The 14,933-nt window shown below is 39.7% G+C and overlaps 1 protein-coding gene across 1 annotated transcript; it reads right to left on the reverse strand.

Moving 5' to 3' along the window:
* Positions 1-8,831: 8,831 nt before the first annotated feature.
* On the reverse strand, positions 8,832-14,280 carry LOC135465447 (adenylate cyclase type 8-like). Its single transcript, XM_064742687.1, has 8 exons — positions 14,103-14,280; positions 12,618-13,665; positions 11,691-11,983; positions 11,286-11,423; positions 10,988-11,086; positions 10,506-10,597; positions 9,637-9,778; positions 8,832-8,896 (listed from the first exon to the last, which is right to left on the reverse strand). Exons 1-8 carry the CDS (start codon positions 14,278-14,280, stop codon positions 8,832-8,834), a joined length of 2,055 nt encoding a protein of 684 aa, XP_064598757.1.
* Between the last annotated feature and the right edge of the window lie 653 nt (positions 14,281-14,933).

Consider the following 14,933-nt stretch of genomic DNA (forward strand, 5'->3'; position numbering starts at 1 on the left):
TCATAAATCTCTGTGAAACTGCAAAATGTAAATCGCTTTTCCTTAATTTTGGAAACATTTTAAAAGCTGTAGAGAATACAGAGGCTTGTTTCTTAAGACCATCTCTTTTAGGGTACTCGTCAATAATTTCGAACAAGATAAAGTTATATAATATATAATCAGTCTGGCAGGTTTTTCCATAGTGAAAAAGAAATGAGATTAATCAATAATAAATGACAAAATGGAAAGTGTTCCCGCCTGAAGTAATTATGGGTTAAGCCGTGCAGACTTTTGTTCAATTCTTGACTTTGCAATGGCCTATTGTGAACAAACTGTCAACACATTTCTCATGTATTGCAAGAGAACAATAGCTAATACAGCTAGGACCTGAGTCGCAATTCGCTCTTGAAATGTACCCCTTTAAATAAGTAAGTTACTTTATATGTTACAAACTACATGAAAAGACTGCTATCTTAGATCAGATTTTAAGATTGCGCAATATTATTTATTTGTTTATATTTATTTGTGTTGTGAAATTTCTTTAACGGTAATTGAAAATTAAAGGCTCTGGGTTAATCCATGCAGCTTTCCTGTGTTTATATGCCTCCTTTTTGCCACGGGAATGAGCGAGTAAGTGAGTGCTTGGAGTTTAACGTCGTACTTAACAATTTTTCAGTCACAGGACGACGAAGGAATCCTAAGAGTGCATGTAATGTGCCTCCTTGTTGCAGGACGGATTTCCACCGCTATTTTATCTAGCGCTGCTTCGCTGAGACGCCTTACCGAAGGCAAATAAGCCGCCCCGACCGAACCATTATACCGATACGGGTCAACCAGTCGTTGCACTATCCCCTTAATGCTGAACGCCAAGCAAGGAACTTACATCTTAGGTCTTAGGATCTGACTCGACATAGGATTGACCCTGGATCTTGCGCTCCCGAAGCGGACGCCCTATCAAGAGTGCTATCGGGGCCGGTCAGCAAGGGCATGGAGGGAGCGTGAAAAAATGTAGAGTTGCAATGATACATGTAAATTTTTGAATCCATCCGTTTTGTTGATGCTTGTCTATATTCATTGTTATGAATATAATAATCAGTAGCTGACACCCTCTATAGTCAGGTCGCGAAGCGTCCTATGCTTATTTGCTCTTTTTATTGTTTACATGCTTTGGGGAATGGAATAGAGGTTTACGTAGTTGTCCCCCTCCCCCCCCCCCCCCTCACACACACACACACACTTCCCCCTTAGCCACATTCCATTACACCTATGGGGCAACTCCCGGAACGTTGTCGCAACTCTTTAGTCAAAACACCTGGAATAATTAACTCGCTTGGTCGCGTTAGAGAATGTGCGCGTAGAATATTTAATTTACAGCATTTATGGAAATTTATGTGATGACATCGAAGACACCATGCAGCTTCTGCGGCCTGACCAATCACGGCGGAATGTTTTGTGTATTCCTTTCATGATTGGCTGGCCAAAGCGTTGACCTTTCCGGAAACAGTCCAGATTTCAATACATTCAGCACCTAGTGAGAATCATAAGCTAAATTATATTCTAAAACTTTTGTTGCCTTTGATCTCACTCTTGCTGCGATCCTTTCTTACAAACCTGTGAATGTAGCATAACAACCATGCATGTCTTGTCAGCATTTTTGTATTCTTCCTCTGCTAAACTCTTGCTCCGTAGATAACCGAATTAGCATTGTTGCGGTTTGATTTCTTTGAACTTTGTTCGTTAAATAAGAAATTTTCTTTACACTTTATTTTTGGAACCTATATTCTAAAAATGTAAGGGTCGTGTATCGATGGCAATACATTTGAGTTCCACACTGTCGTTGCATATTATGGACAGAGTGTTTACGATCTTAATGCTTTATTTTGTCTCGCGGACCAATTTACGATCTTTCTCTTTCTGCTTTGTTTCGTCCCACGCACCAGTTTACGATTTTTCTGTTTCTGGTTTGTTTCGTTCAACGGGCCAGTTTACGATCTTTCTGTTTCTGTTTTGTTTGGTAACGTAGACCAGTTTAAGATCCCCTTATTTCTACCTGGTTTCGTCACGCGGTCCACAAAATTTCTCCTATGTTTTAATTTTAATTTTTTTTGGCAAAGGAATTAAAAAAATATGGCCGATTTATGTCTCAAGCATCATATAAACACTTCAAATCGTTTAACTCTTCACCGAATCGACGCATGTTTAACACGCACTGTCATGTATCATCCCACCATTGACACATGTTTAACACGCACTGCCATGTATCATTCCACCATTGACACATGTTTAACACGCACTGCCATGTATCATCCCACCATTGACACATGTTTAACACGCACTGCCATGTATCATCCCACCATTGACACATGTTTAACACGCACTGCCATGTATCATCCCACCATTGACACATGTTTAACACGCACTGCCATGTATCATCTCACCATTATGCTGGCAGCGGTTTTACAAGTGAAATATTCTTGAGTATAGGGTAAAACAAGTGTTGGAGAATTCGGCCCGTGGTCTGCTCAAGACCACTATATGAAAATCACACATATAACGACAACTGTCTCCTGCGCCAGGAGAATTTGACAAAGGCGATTTACTTTGATTTCCATTAATTAATAGGACGTTTTTTTTAAAAAAAGCAAAGACAGTTTGTTCTGTAATTCATTTATTTGGTCTAGAGTAATGGAGGTTTTAAACTGCCCCTGAATAGTGTTAGTTTCTAACACACATTCATGTTTCGATTTAGTGTTCAGGTCGAAATATTAAAATACATTACTTTTAATTAAGGCGATTATTTTGCAAACACCACTAAGACGATGTGACATCAACACAGTAGCACAAAATGATTGGATAATTACAGTGACAACAGGTATGTTGCAGAATTTCAATCAACATACCAACTCGACATCGTGCCTAACTGCAAACTCCAGTACCTGTGGTCACCCCTACCCGCACTCATTCCCTATACCCTTGTGACCTACCCCCTGTAAAGGTACTCAGTGCATCAATGCACCACGATGTAATGAAGTCCAGCTTAATACTTAATAATACGAAATACCCGATACCTGTAACAACTACCCACGTACCGGTATTAATTTGATTCCGTTAATTAATCTCCCCGTGTTAACCGCAGGTGAATTGCCACTATCTCTGAGTTCCGTGTTATTCTGCCAGAGACTGTAAATGATGCATTCCATGCATGACTCATGAGACCTTTAGATCAAAGTTACAAACTCAACTTGTAATTAATTGTGGTTGGAAGTTACAAGTTGCAACTTATAATTTCGAACTAAAGCTCTCTAGTATTAGTTTGCTGAGGCGTGTTAAACTTCATTACGTTTAAACTGTGTGAATCAAGTGACTAAAAGCTTTTCCCAAACGTCAGTGGCTTAACTCCCGTCATCAAGTTGACAAATTCTTAAGTTATTATTTATTTTAACAATATGATTATTAAATACATAAAATCCCTGAGTTATGATGACACCACGAGATGAAGAATTGTATCAGTTGAGTCCTTGCCAAAACCAGTAAATGAGTAAACCAGATATCAATATATTTATATATTTTTGGTGGTTATTAAACTCGAAATATATGTGTAACAGGAATTATCATGCTGTAAGAAATAGCGACGGAACATGCTAATTATGTTATCTAAACACGACCTTATGCGTAGACGCCTCATATGTCTCAGAAATCAGATTATTTATTTATTTAATTATTTGATGGGTGTTTTACTCCGCACTCAAGAATACTTCTCTTATACGAAGGCGGTCAGCATAATGGCGGATGGAACAGGAAAGATCCCGGTTGAAACCCACAACCGACAGACCCAAAAAAAAAAATCCAGCTTTGATAGCAGCAGCGGAAGAAAAGCGTAAAATGTTAAACCATCGGTATCGACTACATGTAAATGACTTTTCATCAACCATCCATCAACGGTTTTCTGTTGCAAACGAGACTATCCAGTTGTTCTTTTGTCAACTGTATACATTATGAGTGACATGTAGGATTTAATACAGCGTTGACATGTAATGCGTTCACGTAAATGCATAGGTATGTTAAAAGATATATTCTTTGGCCCCTTTGTCTTAGTCAGCCCGAAATGGCCCGAAATTGCTTCTATGACATGACTATATTACCTATATAATTCTTCCTAAACTAGGGTGTTTTGGCTTGCTACTATTTAAATTGCGAAAAATCCATATTTGCTAATGAAATCAAATTTTCTGTATTTACCAGGTATAATTGCCTTTCATTATTAGAGCGTGTCCAGGTAAGATTTTGGGACATAGATGTACGTACCTCAAATTCTATAGCTGTTTTCAACCGATTTTTAGACCTTTTATGGCTGGAGGATAGTATACTCAGAAACCCCAATTCCGAATCCCTACAGCTGACGACGGAACCGAAGCTTGTTCAATGCCATCCTCGGGTCACGAAATTTCTGAATTTCCCTGCCCCTGTTGTTCTCGAGGCACTGGTGGCAAAAATTTATATATTTATTTATTTATTTATTTATTTATTTATTTGAGTGGTGTTTTACTCAAGAATATTTCACTTACACGACCTCGGCCAACATTAAGGTAGGACAAAATCGGCCAGAGTCCGTGGAAAGCTCACGACAATCCGCAGGTTTCTGACAGACCTTTCCACATGCGACGAGAGAGGAAACCAGCATTAGCTGGACTTGAACTCACAGCTAGGTACTCTTGTGTCATTGTGCTGTGCTAGCACTCTAACTATTAAGATACGAGGGTCCCAAGTAGCATTATAAAATTATTGTGTCAGCCTATAGAACTCTTCAGGTTGTCTTGAACATGAAGATCGTTGGAGATCATTTCATTCTGTGAAAACAGTGCACAGATTAAGGTCGAATTATACGTTTCAATAATCTAAAAGAGTTCGCCATTTACTTCAGATTCCCGGTTTCGGTTTCTTTCACCGATGAAATTCCTCAATGACAAATAAGGGAATTGTAATCTTCATTGTGGTATTGACAAAGAACCCAGAGCGTCTATCGTTACTACGCTTTTTGCATCCAGTATACATACATTTCAGTTACACGAATCAACATTTAGTATATTCAAAAATTAAATCTCAAGTTAATGGCTTGACATTGAATACATGTAGTTCGTTTTGAAACATGCAGGCATGCACCCAAACAAGCACCCCGTCCATTATCTGCATTTCAACGAATCATTAACAATATTTTGACGTACATCGAGTTACAATATCGTTCAGTTGAAGTCATTATGAGCACAAAGGTTGTGATTTTATACAGTTTGTATAAATGAATAATTATGCATAAATTGGTAATGAAATCGAAATGTTTTACCCATAATTCATTTCTGGAGAAAAACAGTATGGCAACGGTCATATTAGTCCTTAACCGCTGAGTAACATGAACTTGTCAAAATCTTGCAGTCCTAAATCTTACAACCTCTTAGCTGTATGGCGTACAGCCTCACTTATGCTACTGTGTTACCGTGGATATCCCATCAGTCAGCCAGGCTGTGCACTTGGAATAATTCACCTATACAACTGCGACAAGCATTACAGTGGGAGGAAACCGGACAGAGCCCGGGGAAACTCACGACCATTGGCAGGTTGCTCGCAGACCTTCCCACGTGCGGCCGGTGAGGAAGCCAGCGTGAACTGGGCTTGAACTCACAGCGACCGCATTGGTAAGAGGCTCCGCGCTAACCACCTCGACCAAAGAGGCCCCTTTGTCACATAAATCCTCGCTTGTGCTACTATCGACATGCTCACACATACCGGTGTGGTTAGATTTATCTCCTGCAGTTTTGGTAACATAAAGACTGGCTTATGATACCTTTTGCATACCCTCGGTCAGTGAGGTTGTGTGTTTGTCCTTATACATTATTGTTGCCAACTATTTTTTACACTCCCTTCGTACTGATGTGGTTCAGTCCATTCAACTAATTAAATCCGTAAAATATGAAAGAAGTATACTCAAATAACGAAAACACCGCTTTATTTAGATGACCAAAAGTACAAATTGCACTTTATATTTGTTTATCTATCCCTTAACTAATATACCATCCATTCATATGTACACACATCTCAATAATTCAAGCAAAATTAGTATCAATGTATACTACACTAAGCGACTAACCGGAACATTCGAATCCAAAAATCATCGCCAGTCCTACATAAACGTTCTTGAACAACCATATCATCTATCTAATTTCTTTTCACAAATACGAAGTTAACCAATGTTGATTCTTCGTTATCTGATCATGATTGAAATAAGAAACGACGTTTGTTATTTTTGTCCACTGTCGACGGCTCGCCATTTTTGTTTAACCATTTTGGCAGAATAGGCTTCATCTGTTAATCCAGAATCTGTCAGAATTACATTTTTCTTCAAAACCACAACGCAAATGACATTATTCACACCATATTCAAACAAGCACAGGTATCTATATTCACAATAAACATATTCACACAAAGTTCCGTTTGAAACTTTTTGATCGATTACGGCAAGCATCTACAGAAAAAAATTGTTTGGGCCATCGTTTTTCTGCCTGAAGGCAGGTCATAAGCATCTATACACATGAAAAAGAAACAATAAACGATTTATTTGAGTAGGAAACCCTTATTCTTGTTCAAAACCAACATGAACGAAGTGGTTCCTAGATTGACTTAAATGCAAATGAGAACATTTAGAAAACCGATAGATACAAGTTTCCGAAAAACCTGCTTCCTTCGAGACTTTGACAAGGATTGTTAAATAATATTGCATCCCGACGATCTTTACACAGAACCCGTCTTGAGATTCTCTGGCAATGAATGCAGCATCTCATTACGTGAACAGAGAATATATATTCAATATTTCTAGGTCATTAATTTCTCTTTATCTTCAGTGACAAATATCTAATATAATTAAACCCATTTAATAACAAAAGCGTCACAAAATATATCAATGCCAACACAATTTTCACAAATGAACTGTGCTTCATCCAGATATATTGTTGACAAATATTTCACACATTCATCTTTTAAAATTAATTGGTAGGTGTGACCCACAAGCCGTGTGATACCCAAATAGCTTTGAATAACTGACAATCCAAACTTTCACAACATTTTGATTATATTACGTGTCACACGACTGTAGAAAAATGTATTTTCAGTCCATGGAACTATAACCAGATATAACAAATAATAACTTCTCTTATAGTGTTATGATATATATATATATACTAACCCTCCTTCATTTTTCTTCACAAAAGCTTCTGACTATGAAATGCAGACACGAGCCTAAATACTTAATTTGAATGCATTTACTTATTCTCAGTAGAAACCAATACCGACAAAATTACCTAAACCACGCAAATCATTGTATCCAGTGATACGTTTCTGCTACATGCAGCTCAGACCGGAAGCATCTTGGCTCACTGTGCATCATTGACCCAACTAGCATTAGCGACAACATGATTTTAAGAGGGCTTCGCTGACTGTACCATTCTTGTTGATAGAAGGGCACACCTGCCTGTTTGGATTCACTCATTTTCCAACGATTACATCCACAGCGGTTGTTACCATGGCAACACACGCTACATCTCTTAGTCATTGTGACTTTTGATCCAACAGAGAGAAATTCTTCCCAAGATGCCATAGATGGCCATCTGCAATAAAAAGAAACAAATTGTCTGGGGTCATTTCAGACTTAACCAACTCACTGAATACATATATTGATTGGTTGATTGGTTGATTTATTGATTGGTGTTTAACTCGATACTCAAGAATTTGTCACTGATTTGTCCTGACGACTGCCAGGAAGCCAGGGGCCTGAAAACCGAAACAGCCAGAGGTGAATTCGAACACGTGACATTATTGGTCAAAGGCCTGATGGTGGCAGCAAGCCAGCGCTTAAATCACCTCAGCCAGCGGATCCAGAATTATGAAATGAAAGCCAGCAGAATAACACAAGCGCTTCTGTTCATCAATGACTCGTCTTCCGGAATGAAATAATTAAAAGAAAAGAACACATAATGAAAAGTCATGTCGCATAATGAGTGATAAATATCGATGTCTTAAACGATGTTGATGATACTGACGGTAAATACCACGTTCAACGTAGTCTAAAACTATCCAGTTGTCTCTGAGCAATGACGCTGTACATGCACTGAATAATCTTGCTCAAGTAAAAATGTAAGCGTGTAGCATTAATAAAGAACGTAATTTGATCCCTGTACGTATGTTACTAGTAATACAATATGGAAAGATAACACAAATACTCTATATACAAGGCACTAATTCAACAATTCAAGTGGACAATACAAAAGCCTGAGTAAAAGTTAAAGATTTAATGACGGTACTTTGTGGTTACTTTGCCGCACGGTGCTGTGCAGATACTGTAAAGTACTGTTCACGGTACGGATGTGGCTGGTAACTGGCGTGTACAATTTAGAACCATGCAGAACCGGCTTAGCGGTATATAAGTATAGCATCAATGAAAATGAACAAATTCAGCACAAATTCAGAAACATTATGCAGAAGTATAAATGTATTGAAGTTGATGATTTCGATGAGGCGACGTGATGAAGGCGACATTTACAGTGATATATATTAATCCTTTTGGCGGGAATAGTCAAAAAGTTCTTGCTGCCCGCTTGTTTCTATACTTTTGTGCCTCTTTTTCAATAACAAAAAAGGAAGAAATCACAATCTGCAACTTTTAAGCATCAGTAGAAATGATTTTTCCTGGTTTTCTAAACTGATGATATCTTTTACATGAAGTATTATCCGCTAGAAAGAATCTGAGTGTTTGGCTAATATATAACGGGAGTGGGCTACCTTGGTAGGGTCTCGGAATGGTTCTGACTTTATGCACGGCTGACTGGTGAAACGCTGAGAGCCAAGGATGCAATGCCGAAATGTCCGAAACGAACTGATAGAAAACAGAAATGCTCAGTGACTATTAATGCACACGGTGGCTGTTTTGTATTGTTATGTAGTCAGATGAAGTCATTGTGTGAATCGCCTGCACTGAAGAAGAGCAAAGCAAATTCGCGCAGGGATTGCAAATAGGTATAATCATCCATCATGGACGTACCAGGTCAATAACCGCAAGACCAATTTCCCAAAAAAAAAAACAAAAAAAAAAAACACCAAAACAATTTTATGGCCCTTTTAATAAGAAAGTCCATGACTACATTGCGCCGCACTGAAAATGACATTTACCCTATGCGTTGATAAGGTTACAAAAATATGGGACCATTATGTGAACCTAAACAAAGACAAATGCTAATTACATGATGGTTTGAAATATGGGATATACGAACACTCAGCTAGGCACATGCAATCATCCAGCACAAACTAATTCGGAACTCCATCTAATCCAATCAGACCCTAGCATGAAAGACAAACACATTAACCAACACAAGACTCGCACTTCATATGAAAGGTAGGATTAGCTCTGGAAGCGCCATTAATTCATTTATAGTGCGCACAAACCCAAAAGCTGTTATATCTAAAATAAGTCAGGTTACGTCATACCGAACGATATATAGTCTGATGCCATTTGTGAGCATTTTAATAGTGAGCATAGATGGCAAAGAAGCGTGGCATGTACCTAACCCTAACCCCTTCCCCCTCAATCAAATACGCTATCGCCTTACTTACACTTACCTCCACCGCTGGTGACGGTCGCAGAGCTCTCCCGAATGGCGGCCTCCGTTGGCTCCTCCATTGGGCGCGGGTCCCCTTCCAAGCCTAACAGCCAGTAGGTCCTGATTTGGCCCTTCAGTGCCACAGAGAGTGGCAAGTCCCTCTGTATGAACACAGAAATAATATTAAAAGCGGCTTATGATAGCTCTCACATAGTTTAGTTTAACATACAATTGGGGAAGAAGCCCTTCTGAAAGATGCCAGTCCAAGCGGTATACTCTTTCATTATTTTTAATTTTGGTCCTGTACATGACTCTGTGAATACAGCTGTGTTCGTAAAGCGAAGAACTTTACATAGTTCACAAGCACTGTAGCGTGACATCAGTGAATGGTGAGTTTTTACACAGGAACTTACTTGTATAGGCAGGGAATTTTCAACATTCAATGTGCAAAGCGTATTCATGTATTGGGGAAATATTTCCTGTATACACAAAACATATTGTATAACCTGTAGAGAATCACTGTGGCAGACAAGGGGCCTCTTGCGTAAAGCGATGCAGGCTACGTTCGTTGCAACTAGCATGGCAACATATGTTTCCAACATGTGTCGCCATGGTAGTTACAATCACTTTTGGCAAGTGTCCGAAGTTTATAATCGAACATGACTTTGACCCTGGTGGTTTTTACTGGCATCCTTATAAATCACGGCAACTTTTAAGCTCCAGATAAGCCCGTTCATACTCTGGAGCCTATCACCGGTGAAGATCACAGATACAGATTGTTTATCTCAACTTTGACGCATGCCTAAGCAGAATTCAACAAGTAATTTTATATTTTTAGCTCGTGCTATAGTAAGTCGATACCTGGGAATACCTGGAAAGCATACATACCTTGACGGCATCATCCTGACGGGGTTTTAGAACAAATCCTCCCAACTCTTGCAGAGTTTCTTGTGTCGATTCGCTCACATGAATGAAGTCCGCTGTCAAAATTAAAAATTAAAAAAAAATAATCCTAGATGGCTATGAAGCATCCTTGCTTCCGACAACGTGATACCAGACTGGATATACACGGGATTGCCTTATTTGTCTTTGCAATTTATGTCAATTCCCTAAAGGGGAATTTCAGCCTGTCCTCAAAATGTGTTTTTGTTTTTCACTGTTTTATCAGCAAAGTGAATGTGACATAAAGCAGTGTGCAAATCCTGAAGATCTGTGGTTTACAACTGGTCAATCCGGTTTCCTCGACCAAACTGATTGCCATCGCATAGGTAAGTAATTTTGAGTATGATGTTAAAGTTGTTGAACAATCAAATACATAAATAATAAAGTAAACGGAATGAAGACGAAATTATATTTGTTGAAAAACTTACGTGTGCCTAAGGATTCCATGCGAGAAGCAATGGTGACGGTATCGCCAAACAAGCAATAGCGGGGCATTTTAAACCCTACCACTCCGGCTATTACTGGACCTAGGAATACAACAACCAATCATTAGAAATCTTGTAAAAGATACGGCAGATTTTATGTTCATAGATCTTTTATTAGAGCAATACTGTGGACATGAATATAGACATTAGAAGGTCTTAAGAGATCTGAAACTTTTCAGCCTTATATGCAGAGAATGCAGTTTTAAGAGGATACAGCCTCTAGCTATATGCGGGCACTGACCTGTGTGTACACCAATACGTAACCGGAAACGTGTCCCCGGTAAGTGGGGAATCTCCAACTCAGATAAATTGTTGACTAAATCGAGAGCCATCATGCTGATCTCCGCGGCGTGACTTTTACCATTTTTCTGTGGCAAACCTTTTTTTAAAAAAGACAGAGAACACATGGATATGCAAGTACACGTGTCATGAGAGATTTTATAATTCTCAAACAGGGGGTACAACATCAGTCTTTGTTCCTCCTAACTTTTTTTCTTTTGCCGTTTGGTTTTTAGTCCTTTAGTGGAGTGAACTAAACTACTCAAACGATTGCGTCATTTACTGTCATGAAAATTTGAAAAGACGACAGCCAGGTCTTTCAAGTGATATTTAATGTTAATTAGAACAAGCCTTTCTTTTAACTTACCGGATGCTACCATATAGGCGTCTCCGATAGTCTCCACCTTGTAGACATCATACTGCTCAATCCGATCATCAAACAGCGAGTAGAGGCTGTTCAGCATGTTGACCACCTGAACTGGGGAGCACTGCGACGAAAGCTTTGTGAACTCCACGATGTCCGAAAAGAAAATGGTTACGTCAGAGAAAGTTTCAGCGTTCACTTCCTCGTTTCGCTTGAGTTTCTCAGCCACACTTTTTGGTAACATCTGATACAGAAGCAAGTCTGTCCGTTTTTTCTCCGTCTTCAAAGCCTTCGTCCTGTGGATGAAAAGAATTGCATGGATCGGTTTAAGTTATGTTTGTATTGTACAGTATCTCTGAAATCTCCCCAAACAATCATATACTAAGTTTGTTGTAACTATTATAATAGCATACCTTATAAACACGACTAGCAATTGAAGTTACAGTGAATTTAACGTGGAATTACTTTTGGGAACACGGCCCATTTTATGTATCATTGCATATTTCATTGGCAATGTTCGGCTGTCGCTAACTAATTGACCGGCACTGATGAAAGCATTAGTTTCACTTATTTATTTAATTTATCAGGTTCCTGGGTGGAGTAAGCTGATGTAATAATACACATAAAACTTGCAGTGGGAGTGACGATCTGCGCCACAGGTTGGAAAGTACATCAATTCCGTGCCCAAGGTAGATGGTTTACTCCAGTTTTTACAGTTTCGTACATCCATGAACTTCACGCGCAGTCGAGTAAGTGAACTTTTCTACGCCGTTAATCACCAATCCAAAAAAAATAATCAATCAATCAACATCTAATTAGTTAGAATACGAACCAGTTAAATTAATACATTAATCAACAAATCAATCAATTCCTAATTGGTTAGATTAAATTAATAAATCAATCAATCAATAACTACGATGGGATGCATACCTGTCTGCTAGTATGATAGAGTAGCTCTGCATCTCCGTTGTAAGAGAGTACACCCCGTGCATGATCACCGGACACATCAACAGTACCCCAGAGAAAACAATAGCAATGGCGATCATCTTGAACAAATCTTCTTGATCGCGCTCATCCAGTTCCACGAAAATGGAAGATACGACAGCGTCCTGTGTGTCCAAGAGAGTCTGTAGGTAGCTGGTCACGGCCATCATCCAATACTCCGCCTTCTCAAGTGACCCGACCCGATTAAACTGCTCGTTAACGCGAATATCTCTGCGCATGTCCTCCAGTATGCCGACAATGGTGTCGTTTTGCGCCACCAGGTCGTCGTAGATCGACGCCGCGACGTCCGAGAAACGCCTGGCAGACCAAAAGGAGGCGTTGGCGATATCTTGACTCTCCGAGAACCATAAGTAGTCCTCTATCGTCTGGAATTTCCCTTTGGTGTAGTAGATGGCCCCTAAGGCCCTTTCTATTCCAAAGGATTTCTTAGCGTCCGTAATTTCTAGAAACGCCACCAAACTTCGCCAGACGGTTCCCGAACGAGCTTCAGTGATGGAGGCGTACAACCAGTCTAATATGACGTCAATACCTTTGGTGTAGAAGAGTAGTTCAGAAGTGACAGACTGGTTGAGGGAGTCGAGCTGGTAGCGATGTCTGTTGAGATGAATTTGGTACTTTTCCTGAGAATGGTACTCTGGCGCGTCCTTATCCTCTATGGACGGCCAATAGCTCAGCTCCTCGAGAACATTGTCCGTGTCGATGTAACTAGACAACAAGGCCTCCTTCGTCTCTGCGCGGTACGAACTCAGATAGAGCGCGCTCGAGTCTCTTTCCTTCTGCAAGTTGTGAATAAGCACACCTAGCTCTGTACTAAACCGAAGCACTTTACGAATGCCAGAGGCGTTCAGGTAGCCCTGAAGTGTGACCCCGAATGTGTTTGCTGTCATACCGATCAGGATCATCAGAGGTACCGCCACCACGGAGATGATCCTGCATAACTGCTTCCGCTTCCCGGCGGATGTGATTGGGTTACCTGTTGGGAAGAATGCAAGATATAGTTGAGTATCTTTAGGGGATGGTTAAGTGATTGGTTCAGTCAATAGCTACATGGCTTACTGGTTGGGCTCAGTCACTCAGTTGACTTACTGGTCGAGTGACTGGTTAGGCTCAGTGACCAGTAGAGTGGGTGATTCAGTGACTAGCTGTCCTACTGGTAAAGCACCTGACTGAGCTCGGTTCAGTGATGATTTATCTGACTGGGTGAATGACTGGTTGGGTTCAGTGATCAGTAGAGCGGGTGGCTCAATGACTAACTGACTAACGAGTTCAGTGACTGGTTTTCCGCAATGATTAACACAAAACAATTTTTCTACTGCCATACATTTATTGAAATTAAATAAATGCACTGATACTTCGAACCAGTTCTTGTTTTTTTTCTGACTATATCACTCTTTTGAAATGACATTGTACCTTTACAGAACGTGTCCCACATCTTCTCTCCTTGTCGAATGTTCAACATCTCCATGAGGGCAAGGTCAAGTTGTGACGCTGAGAGGCTTGCCACTGATAAGCTGTTAGAAGGCGGCCTTTCTGTGGATACTCTGGGTTCCTCCCCAACTTTAGCGCGGCGCATCGTCAGCCACGACATTCTTCAGCGGAAAGCAATTTTTGCGTCTTCAAGAGAATACCTGAAAAGGTGGTAAAATCAGATGATGACCAATAAAATCCTCGTCCTCCTGATAGGCTACGATATGTCATTCAAATCAGTTCCTTCTGATGAGTGTAAGTGTAGCAACGTGCTAGCAGTTTACCCACAAGAATCGGACATAGCACTAGTACTACGTTAATATTTAAACGGGAATGATGGCCATTACGTTGTTCAAAATAATTAAGGTTATGTTAAGAGGCAAATAGAAAATATTTCCATCTCGTCTTCCAATATAATTATTAATTTGTTTGATAGGTGTTATACGCTATACTCAAGAATATTCCACTTATATATACGACTTCGGCTCACCATTACGATGGCAGAAAACAGAGCCTCATTATTTAAAATGACACGATCTACCCGCCTAATTGTATATCTGGGATATATTACATTTCAACAAGTTGAAAATCTGACAAGGTGCAGTTAAACTCAAATAACGGTGATCTTTGTATATATAATAGGTGTTTGGTAAAATACAATGTGAGAAGTACGACTACACAATAACTCCAAGGTTTTATTCTAAAAGGGGAATTCAGAATTTTACGCTGAATCTATCCCCAAAATCTAGTAGGAAATTATCACAAAAAATGTAT

This window comes from Liolophura sinensis, chromosome 5 (genome assembly GCF_032854445.1).
Source record: "Liolophura sinensis isolate JHLJ2023 chromosome 5, CUHK_Ljap_v2, whole genome shotgun sequence".
Taxonomy (NCBI): domain Eukaryota; kingdom Metazoa; phylum Mollusca; class Polyplacophora; order Chitonida; family Chitonidae; genus Liolophura; species Liolophura sinensis.

Bases quoted from the DNA above. Each gene is read 5' to 3' on its own strand.
- LOC135465447 (XM_064742687.1), bottom strand. From the start codon at position 14,280: ATGTCGTGGCTGACGATGCGCCGCGCTAAAGTTGGGGAGGAACCCAGA. The intron at 11,984-12,617 runs GTATGCATCCCA...TTTCATCCACAG, and splicing joins TCTATCATACTAGCAGACAG to GACGAAGGCTTTGAAGACGG. The intron at 11,087-11,285 runs GTCAGTGCCCGC...TTGTATTCCTAG, and splicing joins ACGTATTGGTGTACACACAG to GTCCAGTAATAGCCGGAGTG.